The following is a 17,447-nucleotide window of genomic DNA, read 5'->3' as shown; positions in this document are numbered from 1 at the left end:
CTGCTGCGGGGAAGGCGAGCAGCCCGCGGGGAAGGCGAGCAGCCCGTGGCGGTAGGGACAGCTGCCGCAGGACGCACGGTCGGGATGCGAGGCAGGGGGAGCCGCGGCGGGGGTGGCCCCAGGGCCAAGCCCCGTGGGCTGGCACCGACCTCGTAGCTCCGCACCTCAGCCCTGAGGAGAGACCCCCGCAGCGCCGCCGGCGGGCGGGCGGGTGACGAACAGGCGGCGCAGCCAATCGCAACGCGCAGTCCGCCTCCCCGTCGGCGGTGGCCCAATGGCGAGGCGCGGGGCGGGGCGGAGCGGAGCGCGGGCGGGCGGCAGGCAGTCGGCGCTGAGGCGTGGGGCGGTGCGGGTGGCTCCTCTGGCTCTGCCGCGGCCGCTGCCGGTGCCGCGCCGTTGCCCTCCCTCCCCTATGGAAGAGATGGAAGAGGAGCTGAAATGCCCGGTGTGCGGCTCCTTTTACCGGGAGCCCATCATCCTGCCCTGCTCGCACAACCTGTGCCAGGCGTGCGCCCGCAACATCCTGGTGCAGACGCCGGAGTCGGAGTCTCCGCAGAGCCGCCGCGCCTCGGGCTCGGCCGTCTCCGACTACGACTACCTGGACCTGGATAAGATGAGCCTGTACAGCGAGGCGGACAGCGGCTACGGCTCCTACGGCGGCTTCGCCAGCGCTCCCACCACCCCCTGCCAGAAATCCCCCAACGGCGTCCGCGTCTTTCCGCCGGCCGCCCCGCCGCCCCCCGCCGCCCTGGCGCCGCCGCCGCCGCGGAACGCCTGCCTCACCTGCCCGCAGTGCCACCGCAGCCTGGTGCTGGACGAGCGCGGGCTGCGTGGCTTCCCCCGCAACCGCCTGCTGGAGGGCGTCATCGACCGCTACCAGCAAGGCAGGGCGGCGGCCTTGCGCTGCCAGCTCTGCGAGAAGGCGCCCAAGGAGGCGGCCGTCATGTGCGAGCAGTGCGACGTCTTCTACTGCGATCCCTGCCGCCTGCGCTGCCACCCGCCGCGGGGCCCGCTGGCCAAGCACCGCCTGGTCCCACCGGCCCAGGGTCGCGTCAGCCGCCGCCTCAGCCCCCGCAAGATCTCCACCTGCACCGACCACGAGCTGGAGAACCACAGCATGTACTGCGTGCAGTGCAAGAGCCCCGTCTGCTACCAGTGCCTCGAGGAGGGCAAGCACTCCAGCCACGAAGTCAAAGCCCTGGGCGCCATGTGGAAGCTCCATAAGGTGAGACCCGGCCCCGGGCTGGCCTCTGCCAGCAGCCCCGGCCGAGCCTGATGGCTTGGAGGTGGCCGTGCGGGGCCGCCTGTCCAGCCCACCTTGCCCCATGAAGCCCACCTTGCCTCAGCTGGCAGGCTGGGAGCATCGCCACTCGCCCCCTCCTGCGCTGGGGCTGCATTTCGTACCCTTGCTTGAGATGAGAGTTGTCCCCTGGCACGGGGCAGGTAATGCTCCTCATGGGTCACCAAATCGTGCCATGCCCCCACGAGCCGAAGCTCTGCCGAGGGAGCCAGCCAGGACCCATGGGTGATGTTGTGGGGGTGGATCAGGGACATTTGTGCTGCAGAGCTGGAAAAGTGATGGGGAGTGATGCTTTCATGAGGAGGATGGCATGAAATAAATCTGCGGCGGGGGAGGACGGGGATGCGGGAGCTGGGTGCTGCTGAGGAAGGGCTGCTGCTGAGGAAGGGCTGCTGCCTCCTCCCGCACACCATCATGGGGAGGAGGAGGGACGGCAGTGGGTGAGCAGGCAGCGCGGTAGCGGAGCCTTTCACTGAATACTGATCAGCTCCTCTTGAGCGTACTCACTCCCACACGCATCCTCGCTGGAGGAGAGGCTTGCAGTGCTTGAGGCAGGGATGCAGCTGGTATTAGCTTCAGCTCAACTCCGCTGCCTCCCTCCCTCTTTGTGCCAGTGACCCCCTCGCTGAAGGAACTGGGGCAGAAGTGACTGGGACACAGGCGGACAGGGCATAAGGGGATGAGCATCACTCGTCAGATGAACATTGAAATAATTGTCCTCTGCTCCAGCAAATCTGTGCAGGCAGGAGCAGGTGGAGGGACCTGTGACAAGGAGTTGGGGAGAGATGAGTAGGTGTGTGATTCCCCCCCCCTCCCCCATCAAAAGGGGCTCGGCTGGATCACTTTGACAGGAACATCCCTGTCATGTTTTGGCAGGCTGCGTGCTGGTGTGTGGCTCTGTGGAGGATGCAGACTGCTGAGCTGCAGCTCTGCACCCTGTGTTGGGTCATTGGGTGCATACAGGGACAGGCTGTCGCTTGACATGATGCCCCTTGAGAGGGCTGTGGGGAGAGTGTAACCGCATTATGTTGCCGTGGGTGGAGAGGGTACAGCAGTTCCTGTTGCTGCTGGATAGGGCTTGTCCTGACCCCCTTTTACCTCCTCCCCAGCTTTTCAGCACTCTTGCAAAGATGAAGCCCGTGTGCCAGAGCAGTTTTGGTGCCCCATGCCCTTGTCCTTACGCATCGGGTGCTGTCACTACTCCCAAGACCAGCGGGAGCACCCAACTGGTGTTGGGCTGCTGGGGGGCACCATGCACAGGTGACTGCTCACCCACTCACAGGAGCGCAGGGGCTCTTCACTGACATGTTAGCATAGCATGAGCTGTCGGATGCTGTGAGTATCTTGTTTCTCTTGCCTGTTACAAAACCCAGTAAGTGCCTGCTGCACGAGAGCGGTCTGTTCTCCAGAGTCTGGTCCTGGCCCAGCTCCTGGTGGAGGATGAAACCATTCGATCTGTGATGACACAGAGCAGGAGTGGAGCTGGGTCCAGCTGTCGATGTTGCTCTCCAGCACAAGAGAAACCTGATGGGTGCCAGGCCTTTTCATAAGGTTTTAGCTTCACCTTCCTGCTTTGATTCAGGTGCAGCAAGGTGCTTGCTTAGACACGTGAGCATCTGGACAACTTCATATGCAAGTACTCGGATACTTCAGGTTCAGTCCTTGTTTTCTTGATTAGGATGGCTTGCTCTTCCTTGAATGCTTAGCTTTTCTTTCAGAATACCTTTTCACGGGGGAGAGCTTTAGCAGTGCAGATTTTCATTGATGTAGCTAACAGACGTGGAACTGTGACATTATTTGACATAATGATTTTCATGTGATTTCTCTCAGATTTTTGGAAATGAGAAAGTGAAATCACACCTGCTTTGAGTGAGCCTGCGTTTCTGCAGGGAGTTACTGCTGTTTCCTGATGTTTGCTTGTGTTAGGGGAGGGAAAGGAGACCGAGTCAAATGTGGCAGTACAGTATAACTGAAGAAGGGATTTCATGGCCAGAGCTCAGATTGCTCCTGGAGATGCCATGTAACAAAATCAAGGGGAGAGGCTGTTGATATTTCAGGCTTTATCCTGTACTGGGCATTAGGAACCAAACCACCTGTGGATTTGAGTGGTGAACTTCTCGCAAAAGTATCTGTGTGTCATTTTTTGAGGAGAGAGGCCTTTGACAGCAAGACAAACTTGCTGAGAGGGTGACTGTTCCTTTTTTGCCTGATCTTTTTGCTGTGATGAGTGGTTGTAATGAGTACCTACAGCTTGCAGGAAAGGACAGAATTGTCAACTCTTCAATTCTCCTCTGTGATTACAACACCTCTCAGCGCAAAATGTTCTTTGGGATACATCTGTGCTCTTAATTTCTGACCCAAGGAGACTGCTGCAGTCTGCAATGACCCGAGACTGCCTTGATGAGCTGTTGTTCTTGAAAGCAGCGTTCACGCGTCAGTACATGATTGCTGGGCCCTAGGCAATTGCTGTTAAGTGCAGCGTGCTTCACTTTAGAAAGGAGACCAAAGGGGATTTTACAAACCTCTTTGGGAACTGCCCCAATTTTTGCTTTCCTCTAGCAGAGTGCTGATTGTGTGGTTCTCGCAGATGATTGTTTCAAAATAATCTGTGCTGAGGCACAATCAAAACATAATTCAGGGAGCTAGGATTTCTAAGCCGGCCACAGATTGTGGGAAATCCTCTCTCTTCCTATCTACCTTTCAGGACAGCTGTTGGGAGAGGGGTAAATATTCAGAGAAACAGAGGAAAATGGGTTTTTAATCTGAATTGTCCCAGTTTTGTACATATATTGCAGCTGTCTGGATTTTATCCTGACAAGCTGGAGTGTTGCTTGGCATGTCAAAAGCAGAAACACAAGATGGAGCTGAATCATTTATTCTTTGTGCATTCAACTTCCTCTTGCTTTTTGCTGGGAAGTATGTGGTGAGTGCAGGCTCAGCAGCTTGCTAATGTTTTTTTTTTGTGGAGAGATAGATATATACATATATACAGATGGACTGGAATGGACCTCCGGGGTCACACTGTGCAGTCCCTAGGTGTCTCTGACAGCCGTGAATCCCATCCATCAGTTGATCAAGCTCTGTCTTAAAAACATTTTACCCCTGCCGATGCATATTAGAAAGATTTCCCAGAAGTTCATGGTTTCTTGTAGTGGCTTTTAAGCAGGTGTGAAAGCTTTCTGGGTTGTGGCCCAGTGCTGTTGTGTATGTGGCTATCCTCTGCGCAGTGCCTGGTATGTCTCACCTTGTGGTTGGATACCCTCCCTGGAGTGGGTCATGCCTGCCAGAGCCTGCTTTTGTCTTTGAGATCGGTATCCCAACTGCAGCAAGCATGAACCTGGATTTACTGGGTGCAGAAATAAACTGAAGAGGTCAGTGGTCCCACAGTGAATGCTGATGCAAGCTTGTGCTCTCCTTTTGGGCAGTTGAGCAAGAAGCTTCACTCTGCTCTGGGTTGAGATCATGGGTTTTCTTTACAGGGGCTCAGGGGCTTTGCTTCTTTTTCCCCACTAGCATCTCTTTCACATTCCTTTTGCCTTAAACCAAGACTCTGGGGTGGGACCACTGTCTGCTTTGCCTTGATGCTGAAAGGGGAGCAGGTTAGGCAGCCTATTCAGTTCCTCTTGTAGTGGAGCAGAAACAGGTCTTGACTGCAGTGGAAGGTAAATAGTGCTTTCACTTTTATGTGTGATTTAACTGCCCAGGATGGGATTGCCCAGGCTGAAAACACAAACCATCCTCAGATTGCAAACCCCTGCAGCATCTCTACAGATTGCAGTAGAGACCAACACTGTGAACGGACATTATGCACTCTGTTGAATCAGCTGTAATGACTGTTAGCAGTCAGAGGCTAATTAGCAGAGGTATTATCTAGACCTCAGCTTATCCAGACTGTCACTAGCACAGATGGGATGAGGGATGTGTGGGGACGTCTTTTAAGAACAAAAAATCCCATGTACACTAGGTACGACTTTATTCCAATTGGTTCACACATCTGGGGTGAAATAAGGGGTGGAAAACACTACCAGTGCCTCTTAGTTTCTGCCCAGGGGACAGCAGGCATCAGAGCCAAGACAGGGACAAGCAAACAGCATTATTCATTAGCGTACTTGGCTGGGTCTCTGTGTTAGTTGCTGGAGAATCTTCCATGGGGTGTTGCTTTCTTGAGGCCTTGAGAACATACTGCTGTTGGGTCTGTGGTGATTTCTGCGGTCCACAGTGCTTGGGGAAGTATCCAGGGAGTTGCTGTATGATGAAGATCTGTTTGCTTTTGCAAAAGTAAAATATTTACTGCTAAAACAGAAGCAGGGAGAATCCTTAATCTTTTCCTGTTGGATGCAGTGCTTTTTCCCAAGCCTTTGTTTGATGGCCTTCCAGAATCCCACCACCCTTGTTCCATCACCTGCCATCTGCAGCAGCAGCATCCCTCCTGTTCTTCTCTAGCAATGCCAAACAGACTTCCTGAGTGCTCCATTTTTCTGTGGCCAAATCCTTGAGAGTGGCAATCAGGCTGAGATGCTTTGAAGTTGAAAAAAATCAGAGAAATGTCACTAAGGTCCATGGATTTACACCAGCTTGTGTCTGCCTGGGATCCAGAGGTGATGCTGCCTTCTTGTATTAATTTATTTAGAAAACAGCTTTCTGTCAGGTGGCTCTTTCCTCTACACTTACTGCTATTAATGGAGTAAGGAGCAACCATGAATATCATGTTAATCAAAGGTAATGCGGTACAGCAAGTTCTACGAGGTGTTCTTGGAGCCCACGTGGCACTTGATGCCAAGAGATGTCCTTTTAGTTATTTGCAAATGGAAGTGGGCCCAGAGCTGTCTCAGAGCGGGTGTAAATCACTGCAGCTTCGTCAGTTCCAGTGGGAAGTCCAAAAATACACCAACCTGACAGGGCGATGCTGTGTTGCACCATCTGTGCTCAGGCTCTCCAAAGGCTTTTAAGCATCTCTGCGCAGACTGGTGTCTGGTGGGATCTGTCTTCATCCAGAAGGTTCCTGTGCTCTGTAAATACCAAACCCATTCCATTCCCCCCACACAGTTATATCTGATGTTTTTTCTTCTCTTGTCCACTTTATGAGTGAAGGGAATCCCACTGGCTTGATATTTGTTGCTGTGTTTACTGTGGCGCAAGCCAGGAGCACTGCAGCTGAAATGGGTGAAAAATGGACTAATGTGGTTGAAGTCAATGACCTTAAATGTCCTTTCCAACCTAAATTATTCTATGATTCTAATTCTTGTCTCTCTTTCGTGGAACTTTCAGCAGGTATCAGTACGTCACCAGAGATTCTCCTATCACCACATCCTTGTCCTGAAAAAACAGGAGAATGAATAAGCAGAGCAAACACTGAACCTCGCCGTTTGTTAAATAAATTACATGAGAGTGAGAAAAAGGCATTGGTGCTTATTTACCAGGTTTCACAAGATGTGTTCAGAGAGCTGACAGTGGTGCCGAGTGGATCTTTGTTGGTAATATGTTCTCAAGAGGCTTATGGGGCTGCTCTGCATTGCCTATTCACATTCTTCTAAATAAACCAGCACCCAAAAGTTCAGGTTTTTAGAGGGAAAACTTGGGTTGGTGTCACTTAACAGAACCTGTTCACATATGACTACAAAATCCTGTTAAGAAGTCTTGTAGTGTTCTTTCTAGAGACCCAACACATACCATTTGGAGATATTTTCATTCTCTTTCCTAAAGTTTGAAGGAGTCTTGTGCATCTCTTAATTAACTTGCATGATTCACATACATATTCATTTAAAACAGAGTGCTTTTAAATTGCATGTGCTCTTCCCAGCTGTATGAAAGAATAATTTTTAAAAAATCGCAGTTGAAACATTACAGCTCCCCAACTCTCCAAGCTGCTCTTTTGTCAGCTTTGTTCCTTGCTTTGTTTGTTCTTGAGGTGAGGTGTTCTGTGTGGCTGTGGTATGCATTTTACCTGTTAAATTGGCTTATAAATAAGCCAGCTCATTCCCTGTTCATTCAGATAGTCCTGCTGGGATGAATTGGATAAATATCTATTTAGAGCAAGCACATAAGGCAAAGAGATCTCATCATGTAAATCTCTGGTGAGCCTAGCTCAGGTAGCATCCTAGAAGGAGAGGCAGAGGCCGGTGCAGCAGTAGCTCGATTACTGTGAAGAGTAAAGCAGTGGTACTAGAACTCTGGGTGAATTTCTCAAATTCTCATGGACCATCCACATTGTAACTGAAAAGGCTGTGCAAGTAAGATGGTGCTCTGGGACTGCTTTTGAGGGGTTGCTTAGTGGATGAGGGTCCTAGCAGGCAGTCATAAAAATGAAAACTATTAAACTTTGTAACAGGGAGACACATATGTATATAGAAACTGGGCCCAGCTCTCATCCATACCAGTGGCACCTCACTGATTAATGCAGAAAGGTTAAATGACCATTTATAATGCAAAGGAGACCAGAGCTGAGAACAGCATGTCAAAGAATTCAGCTTTCCTATACTGAGGAAAATTTTCGTGGCTGTCTGAACTAACTCGCATTTTGCCTTCAGAATTGAATACACCTTTTTGGGGGAGAGCCTGACATGGAGCTGGCTGGAAAAGCTCAGCGGAGGCTCAACTTTTTCTGCTAAGAGCAGAGTTTCTAGCTAGGAAAGGTAAGACCAAGTTTATTTTGAAATTTTTTTAAGCCAGCATGTGGCTGTAGCAACAGGTGATAACAGAGAGGTCCTTGACTGTGAGAGGCAATACCAAACTAAAACACGGTGGGTGCAGCATGGACTAGGTTTTGCGCTCTGGTTTTGCATTTGATTAACTAAATTCCCTGAATTACAGAAACACAGGCACATTAATAGGCACACACTCAGTTCCGTAACACAGTCAGCAGAAATTGCTCTGGAAGGGATCTAACAGTTGAGGGATTTCCCATCAGTGTTAATTACCCCTTCCCCTTTACTAACCTTATATTAGTTGATGGATTTTTAAAAAAGGATGGGATGTTAATAAGGCATGCGTATTTGTTGCCTGAAGTGCTGTGACCTGGAGCCAGGGTTGCCGTTGCCCGACAGCAGGAGGTCAGATCCACAGCTGGTGTAAATGAGCAGGGCTCCACTGAAGCAGATGCCGCAGCACTGAGCCATTTGAGTGGAAGATCATGTTTGCAAGTTTGAATGCCTGATGTGGAGATCCCAGCCCGGGTTCCCACGCTGGGGCTGCTGCTTTTTCCAGCTTGGGGTAGAGGTGTAATGCCTATACACCTGGACAAAGATCAGTTGAATTATTTGCGTGAACCCTGGAACCATGGCACATCTTTCAACCAGTGATCCAGTTTTTTCTTCTGTTTTGGTGGGTCAGACCCTTGCATTTAGTTCCTTTTTTTTTTTTTTTTTTTTTCTTTTTTCTTTTTTTTTTTTTCCCTTTCCCCTGGCTGGCCCTTCTGGATTTGCACAGTCAGTTCCCTTTTCTTATCATGTTTAGTGTGTGTGAATTAGATGGCTTATGGCTGCGCTTTTTCAGCTCAAGGGTGCATAATGCATCCGTAGCATCACTCGTTTAAGCCTGTGCTGTGGAACTGCAGCTGCTATCCACCTGCAGCTCTTGGGGTCTTCTCTGATGAAAACCCTTCTGTCTTCCCAGATAACCAATGCCCCTTGATTCAAGAGGCATTAATTCACTAATTCTTTTAACTTCACCACTTTCTTCCTCCCGGCTTTTTACCTCTTGACCTTTGTAGGCATCAGCTGTAGGCAGTGGAAAGAACTGCTCCTTTCTGGCCCCACACTCGGTGCACTGACTGCCCAGGGTCTCTGTCCCTTTGTTAGCTGGGGGCTTTGCTGTGCTGGTGGGCTTTCTGCTTGGGAAGGACCTTTATGTCTGTAGAGGCAGACTCAGAGGTCTGGGTTTGACTCCAGGTTGTTGTTAGGAAAGCATGCCTTTCCAAACGGTTTTATCTGATTTTTTTTTTGCTGTGGTTTCTTCACTGGAGTATGTAAAGCTGGGAGAATGGGAGAAGGAGGGGCAGGGGTTGTGTCAAGCTTTGAAATGGATAGTTTCTTACAAGGCGTATTTATTGATTTCAAGACACAGACATACTGCTTTGGGGTCAGAGCCACCATTCCCTTGCTCCCCTTCCTGGCAGGGCTGGACTGTGTTATCCAAAGCACCTGGTGATTCAGCCTGAAGCAGGGGAGGAGTGGGAAGATGCTGTCAAGTGCAGCTCCAGCTATTTATACTGCAGTGAGGAAGTGAACTGTGGCAACATTTCTCTAAGGATGCTGGAAAAAGAAGGGGTGGGCTTGTTGCTGTGACTGGAGGTCAGTTCTCCCTGCTGAGGATTTGCTACATGCTCCTGGGCAAATAATTGCATAGCCTCCCTGTCTGTCCTTTCCCCTGCCTCAGACTGCACTAGCTTGTTCAAAGTTGCCTCTTAGAAATGTATGTTTAGCACAGCTCCCTTCCTCCAGCCCAGCAACCTGATCATGGTGTAATGCAAATTCATAATCAGGCACCGCCTGCTACACATGGAGATGTACTGAGAACTTCGACAACGCAGAGGGCATTGTAGCTGTCAGGGCTGGGTGAAATCCCATCAAGGACATAATGAGAGCATCAACCTCTCTCCCTGGGAAAGCACTTCCATACATGTTCAGTCTTAAATTGAAGTCTCAGAGATTTAAGGGCATGACTTAAATGCTTTCTTGTGCTGGGGCATCTGAAATGGTAAACTGGTGAGAGCCCTTGATGTGCAAACAGCATGGGATTAACTGTGTGCTGGGTGAGAGCTGGCGTTGTCCCTTGGCTCGATGACAGATGCCACTGTTTCCTGGGAACACAGCGCTCTTTCTTTGGCGAGGTACAAGATAGAAGTGTAAAACAAGCTTCGACTTTCATGGCAAAACCAGTTAAGTCTTAGTCTGGCTGTCTGAGGAACCAGTCAAAATGCCTCTGATTGTCCTGATATATATTTTATTAGTGCTCCTTTGTAGTTCAGCTGACTGCCTCTTTCTTATGCCGTTTTTAATCTACAGCCAGCTCTTTGTGAAGGTCTTTTCTAGGAGAAGCGGTAGCAATGGTTCATGTCGCACTGTTGCATAGAACTCACTCAGCTCCACAGCTCAGACATGGCCGAGTTTGTCCTGTATCCATCCTGTTGTAACACTTCTTCTGTCTTGACACTGAATTCCCTGGAAATGAGGACCTGAAAGGGCATTTGCTTAGGTCTGTGCCGCCATCAGCCCACAGCTTGGTGAATCAGAACAAGTGTGTAGACAGTTGTCACCTATGAGATTATTTCTCACCTCCCTCAGAGTGCAGCAGTTAAAATTTGTTGTTGGCTAAAAAAAAAAAAATAAAATATCCCATACCCACAAAGAGTTGTGGTTTTGTGCTATTTAAAATTTTGCCCTCTGGCTGCTTGGCAGGATGGAGGGGAGCCAAGCGCTGCACCTTCCCCTCTGCTCTGCTGAATGGCAGATGACAGCCCAGATCAAGGGGCAAGAAGGTTATTTGATCGTATCAACTGTGTGTATCATGCTGTGCTTCTGGAGCTATGAACCAGATGACCAATCAGTTGATCCATCTGTGACTTGGGCAATGGTTAGGCTCTCTATTGATTTCCTACTGTGGCACTGGGTTGTCAGATGGTGAAGGGCACTCTGCAAATAGCTCCAAGGAGGATCCTTCCTCCGCTGCTGGCAGGCTGGTGACTTGCCCACATCTCCGGTGGGCAGACCCTGCCAAGATGCAGGCTGACGCTGCCTGTTATTCTGGCTCGTGCTACCATGCCCCAGTATTTGCTTCTGACAGATGTGCCAGATGTGGATGATTGGCCTAATGTGTGATTTCTTGATGAGCTGTAAGCAGTAGGTAGGTGCCAGAGGAGGGCCACCACACTGCTTTGGTGCTGGGATGTCTCATAACGATGTGTGAGGCATGGAGGAATGCATCTGTTGCAGGAGAGAAGGGTGAGAGGAAGAAAGGGAAAAGGAGGTAGGATCCATCCCACCCTGTGCTTCCAGCTGCATTCTCCTTGCCCACCTTGCAGCGGCAGCGCTTCAGCAGCTGGGGTGGACTCAGGGACAGTGGAGTGCTCTTTAGTACTCCTTTCCTAACTGCTCTCAGGAGAAATAGACCACTGGGTGGACTGGATGATCTTAAAGGCCTGTTCCAACCTAAATGACTCTATGATTCCCCTGGTGACGGAGGGAGTGTAAGGAGCTCTACCTGATGAGACTGAAACCTCATTTGAACCCTCTTTGTGACTGAACTAGAGACATTTCATGATACAAGCAAGTCAGCTGGCTGCAGGATGCTGTGAGAAGCAGTGCAGGTGGATTTTGTTTTGGAACAACCCTGTTTCTGCTCAGGCAAAAGCTACTTTGTTTGGTTGTAGGGCAGTTTGTAGTGCATAGCGAGCAAGAGCACGGTGCGGTGCGGTGCAGTGCAGCAGGAGGAGGAGCAAGCAAGCCACGTCTTCTTGGTGGGATTCTGAGACTTGCATGAGTAGGTTATTGTGGGGAAAAATACCAAAGCTTGTGGAGCTGTTCATTAGTGCTTTAGCTGGCTTTAGCTCATGCCTTACAGGTCTGATTTCCAGGGTTTTGTAGCTGTCTTACATGCTGGTAGCTGCATGGTCAGTCTTCACCTGAGAGTGGGTGCCATTGGGAAGCAAAGTCTGGCTGTGCTCAGGTTCTTGGAAAGCACTGGAAATGAAGTAGTGAGATCAGATTTATAAGCAGGTGCTCTTTACCCCAGGCTCCTGCCCTATTTCTCAGCTGGAGTAAATTGACATAGATTCGTTGACTTAAGCATCTTCTCCCTGAGCATGATCCTTCTCCTGTGACTTCTCTAGAAAAGAGGGGAATACACAGCTTGCTTCAAATGTGAGCTGCATGTGACCTGGGGGAATACCTCCTGCAATTAAGTGATGTTTCTTCTGCTGAGTGGGAAAACCGGGACACTTTTGTGGGGCTGTTTCAGTTCCTGGGATCGTTTGCAACCCGACAGAGGCAGTGTCAGGAGGATGACACCGTGCAAGGTCATTTGTGGCAATTAGCACGTATTGTCTTACTGCAGGACTACATGTGCTCAGCATTTGGCACCTCGGTTCATCTTGTGATGCATCAAAAGGAAAGTTGGGGCAATAATTTATGTCATGACTGCAGCAGGCTGTGTATGGTAGGATAAAAGCCGTTCCTGCCATATGCCACAAATTTGGCTTTAATAAAGCTGTGAATTGTTACAGTTGTCATGAGTCATGTCAGGTCTAAGAGCCCTACATTTTACAAACCAGCCTGTGGCCCCAGAGAGATCTGGGAGGGAGGGACAGACATTTTAGCAGGGCCTGTTGTGATAGGACAAGGGGCAGTGGTTTTAAACTAAAGGGAATAGATTCAGACTAGATATAAGGGAGACACTTTTTACGATGAGGGTGGTGAGACACCAACATAGGTTGCCCTGAGAGGTGGTAGATGCCCCATCCCTGGAAATATTCAAGGTCAGGTTGAACGGGGCTCTGAGCGACCTGATGGAGTTGAAGATGTCCTGGCTCATTGCAGGGAGGCTGGACTTATAAAGCTCCTTTCCAACCCAAACCGGTCTGTGGTTCTATGACAGTTGAGCAGTTTGATGCCAGGTGGGTCTGGAATGGCAAAATGTGCAGAACTTGATGGTCTCAAGATACAGCTAAAGCCTTGTGTAGATCATGCCATCAAATGCCATTGACCACAGTGATTGTCCCATCTCTGTTCTGCGCACGTGATGAGAGTTGACAGAAACCCAATGATCCACCTAGGTACTCTTGCAAAACTGGAGGGGTTTGTGCTTTCCCAGCTCCAGATATGGCACCTGACTGGCAGTCGGCATGTGATCTGAAGCGCACGCAGTGGTCCTCCCCAGGTCCTGATAAAGTCTGTGTGTCTGAGGGCTTCATCATCCCCCAGTCCTGCAAGGGCTCCTTGGGGTTTTATCATTGAATTGGCAGCGATTCCCTACTACAGAGAGCAATCATATTGTCAAATGAGAGGAAAGGTGCTAGCCAGAAAATAGGTGAGTTGAGCTCATATTTAATCAGGTGGCTGGGATTGGAAGGGTGGGATACCGGAGTTTTTCCTCACCCAGCATGTGGACTGATGGTTTCCAGCACAGATCACCAAGGCTGTCTGAAGGGTACCAGGCAGTGTGGTTTATTCAGAGTTGTCTTCAGGTAGGTCATGGAACAATCCCCTTCTAGAGAATGTGGTTTTCATCACCTTTTATGTTACAAACAGTAAAATGAGTGTGATTTGAAACAAAAACATACAAGTAGAGTTTGTATTTATGCAGCTACCAGGTGTTAAACTATGCCGGAAGTGTTTCTGTCACAGCAGGGTTCCTGAACCCAAGAAGACATCCACTTTACTTGTACATGCCCCAAAATACATTTGATTTAAATTAAATATAATGAAGCTTACAGGACCAATGTCATCACCTGGCAAGAACAGGTATTGCAGTGTCAAGTTCAGGGGAGCTGTGCTGGTTTAGACTGCCTGAGACTCTGCTATAGTATATGACCTATTAATAAATGTGCTTAGCAGGGATCTGGAGCAGAGTTATGTGCCCAGTGACCATCTCTATGAATACCTTTTAACCTCAGAAAAATGTTTACAAAATCAATATATATTATATTGCAGTCATTTTGTTTAAACAGACAGTTCACTTAGTTTGGCGTCTCCCAAGTTGATTTGCAGTTACAGTCTGAAGGAGCCATGAGATCTCTGAATACAAGTAATATCATAAATGTGTGCCGAGTGTGTAATTTAAGGCCAGATTCTGCCTCCTTCATTTGTGTGGAGTGATCCCTACCATCAGGAATAGCTGTGGTAACTTGAAGTGATATACCCCTCCAGCATGAGGTTGGTGGAATTTGAAAATTTATGTGCTATTGGTAAGTAATTTATATAACAGTTTATGTAACAACTTGCTGCGTTCACGATTTTGTATGTGCATAAATACCTTTTTGTTACTGAGACTATTTTACAAGCAGGTAGCCTCAGCAGCTGCGCAGCTCTGCAATAAAACATCAGTATTTATTCCAAGACAGTTGATACACAAATGATTATTTTTAATATTATGTGTTTAGAGTGGCAGACAGTGTAGTCTTTAATTAAAAAACAGTAACATCCGTGGCCCTAGACAAGGGATATGGAGATGATAGGGTGTGAATGAGGCAGGTGGAGGAAGAGTGGACAGGGGAGAAGGGTCTCTTGTTCTGCTGAGAAGAATTTTGGCCCCAGCCCTGCACATCCCTCCACATGCTCCCTCCAGCACACCCAGGGATATCTGGTTTCCAGTGGCCTTGGTCAGCTGGCTGGGCCCTCCCTGTGCCTGGGAGAGATGGGGTCCATGTGGGGAGTGCCGTGGCCATACTGATGCAGTGTCCCCAAAGGGTGGTAGGTGGGAGGACCTGCTTCTGTGCTACTCTGAGCAGGGCTTTACACTTGCTTAAGCAAGCCATTAAGTTGCACCGATTTATTTGCCTTGCGAAACAGATTTTATTTCGGGGCTGTTACAGCTGCCAGCATGAGACGCATTCCTCCTCTTAAGGACTTGTCCTGTGGTGCACAGGTGTCTCCTCGGGGCCTTTCCACAGTGGAAGTGCCTGTGATGTCTTGCAGCCCACAGTGCTGTTTGCTCCTGCGAGTGCATTTTGTTGCTGCTTTGCTGGGAGCCCTGCGAGCCCCCTCCCTGTGCTTGAGAGAAGGAAGGATAGGCCTGGGCAAGTTTTGCTTAATGAGCTGGTTTTCCCTGCTGTATTCAAAACTGGTTGTAAGTTTAAATAGAAACATATTTAAGTCAGTCAAAATCTTGAAGGATCAAAGCTGCAATCCAAAGGAACAGGCTCTGGCACTTCTGTAATTTACCCCCTTGCCTTGCAATGTGCTGCTGAAAGAAGTCCAAACTTCACATTTTGAGTTACATTAGAAACCCTGGTTTTCCGCAACATTTGCATTCAGAGCCCTTGTCCTTTATTCCTTCCAAGCTGTCGTGAGAAGCCACCACAGACACTTCACAGTACTAGTGCTTTGAAGCCAGTGGTGCTGGTGAAGGTGAAGGTGAGCTGCACTGTACAGCTTTCTGCCTGGAGCTGGGTGGTGCAGACAGGGCAAAGAGCTTGGAGCAGCTGTGGGAAAAATCCACACTCGTCCTGTGCATATGGATTGTGAAACCAAGGGGTTATGACAGGGATGCTCAAGCTGACCACCTGGGAACTAAATAAGAGTCATAGAATCATGGAATGGTTTGGTTTGGGAGGGACCTTAAAGACCATCCAGTTCCAGCCCAACTGCCATGGGCAGGGACACCTCCCACCAGCCCAGGTTGCTCCCAGCCCCATCCAGCCTGGCCCTGAGCACTCCCAGGGATGGGGCATCCACAGCTGCTCTGGGCAGCCTGTGCCAGCGCCTCGCCACCCTCATAGTGAAGAACTTCTTCCTCATATCTCATCTAAATCTCTCCTCTTTCAGTTTAAAGCCATTCCCCCTTGTCCTGCACTCCAGGCCCCTGTAAAAAGCCCCTCCCCAGCTTCCCTGTCGGCCCCTTTGGGCACTGGCAGGTGCTGTCAGGTCTCCCCGCAGCCTTCTCTTCTCCAGGCTGAACAGCCCCAACTCCCTCAGCCTGTCTCCACAGCAGAGGGGCTCCAGCCCTCTGAGCATCTCCATGGCCTCCTCTGGACTCGCTCCAGCAGGTCCGTGTTCCCCTGATGCTGGGGGCCCCAGACTGGACACAGCACTGCAGGAGGGGTCTCACCAGAGCGGAGCAGAGGGGCAGAATCCCCTCCCTCGACCCGCTGGCCACGCCGCTGGTGATGCAGCGCAGGGTACAGTTGGCTTTCCGGGCTGGGCCATGCTGAGCTCCTCGTCCACCAACACCCCCGAGCCTTCCTCAGGGCTGCTCTCGATCCGTTCTCTGCCCAGCCTGTATCTGTGCTTGGGATTGCCCTGACCCATGTGCAGGATCTTGCATTTGGCGTTGTTGAACTTCGTGACCTGTCAAGGTCCCTCTGGATGGCATCCTTTCCCTCCAGCGTGTCAACCACACCACACAGCTTGGTGTCGTTGGCAAACTTGCTGAGGGTTCACTTGATCCCACTGTCTATGTCACTGACAAAGATGTTAAACAGTGCCGGTCCCAATACTGACCCCTGAGGAATGCCAGTTGTCACTGGTCTCCACTTGGACATCGAGCGGTTGACCACAACTCTTGAGTGTAACCATCCAGCCAATTCCTTGTCCACCATATAAATCCATCTCTCTCCAATTTAGAGATGAGGGTGTCATATGGGACAGTGTCAAATGCGTTGCACAAGTCCAAGTAGATGACATCACTTGCTCTTCCGTCATCCAATCAACACCGTAACCCCATTGTAGAAGGCCATCAAATTTTCCAGGGCTAATAAGCTCAGGCAGAGCACTGTGCTAATCCCGCTAGAGTGGATCTGTTATTTTTCCAGCTCTGTGGCATGGACATCCTAGCTCAGACACCCATGGCAGGCCCCGCACCCTTTTCTTCTGCACCACACTAGTATACCTAATGAAACCAATACTTGCCAGAGCACCTATGAACACTGTCGGGCTACATGCAGTCCTTCTGCTGCGTGTACGGGCTGCTGCTAAGATAATGCTTCTCCTGAGCAGGTACTCTGCTTACTGGTTAGATCCTTGCTGCACTGGACCAGAATTAAGTAGCAGGAGGAGGGATGCTCATCTGAGATTTGCTTTTGCTGCTGCTCATCCAGCAGCAGGGAGAACAAAGAGCGTTTTAACAAGCTGCTTCGAGCCCCTGCCAGCACATCGCGGTGTGTTTGCTTTCCGCACCCGGGAGATCCTCTCCTGTTCTCTTTAACATTTGCTGGAGTTGCAGCAGAGCTGGACGCTGGAATACGGAGTCCCAAGATGCTGCGGACCGCTACTACAAGCTTGTCAGCTTGGTGCTGGGTTTGAGGCTGAGCTTATAAACATTACCAAAGCACTTACCTCCCCAAGAGTTTCAAACCCTCAGCGAGCTTGTTGCAAGAGACTTCTTTTCCCCCTAAGTTAAACCAGTGACTTAAACCTTTTACTACAGTGGAAAGAGTGGGGTTTTTCCTGACTTTGTGAAATGAGAGGGGTCCCCAAGTGCCTGTTGAATATAGATG

At 49.9% G+C, this 17,447-nt stretch overlaps 1 protein-coding gene across 12 annotated transcripts in view; it reads left to right on the top strand.

Annotated features, from left to right (window-relative positions):
• Positions 1-330: 330 nt before the first annotated feature.
• The window catches only part of TRIM9 (tripartite motif containing 9), a 71,288-nt gene continuing 54,171 nt past the window's right edge, over positions 331-17,447 (top strand). For all 12 annotated transcript variants that reach the window (XM_056347261.1, XM_056347254.1, XM_056347260.1 and 9 more), the window contains exon 1: positions 331-1,225. In XM_056347261.1, coding sequence (XP_056203236.1) covers positions 413-1,225 — 813 coding nt within the window. In that variant the 5' untranslated portion in view covers positions 331-412. The remainder of the gene's footprint in view (positions 1,226-17,447) is intronic.

This window comes from Falco biarmicus, chromosome 7 (genome assembly GCF_023638135.1).
Source record: "Falco biarmicus isolate bFalBia1 chromosome 7, bFalBia1.pri, whole genome shotgun sequence".
In the NCBI taxonomy this organism is placed as follows: Eukaryota; Metazoa; Chordata; class Aves; order Falconiformes; family Falconidae; genus Falco; species Falco biarmicus.
Note: the sequence above shows the minus strand (reverse complement) of the source record. Positions and strands in the feature narration are given on the sequence as shown.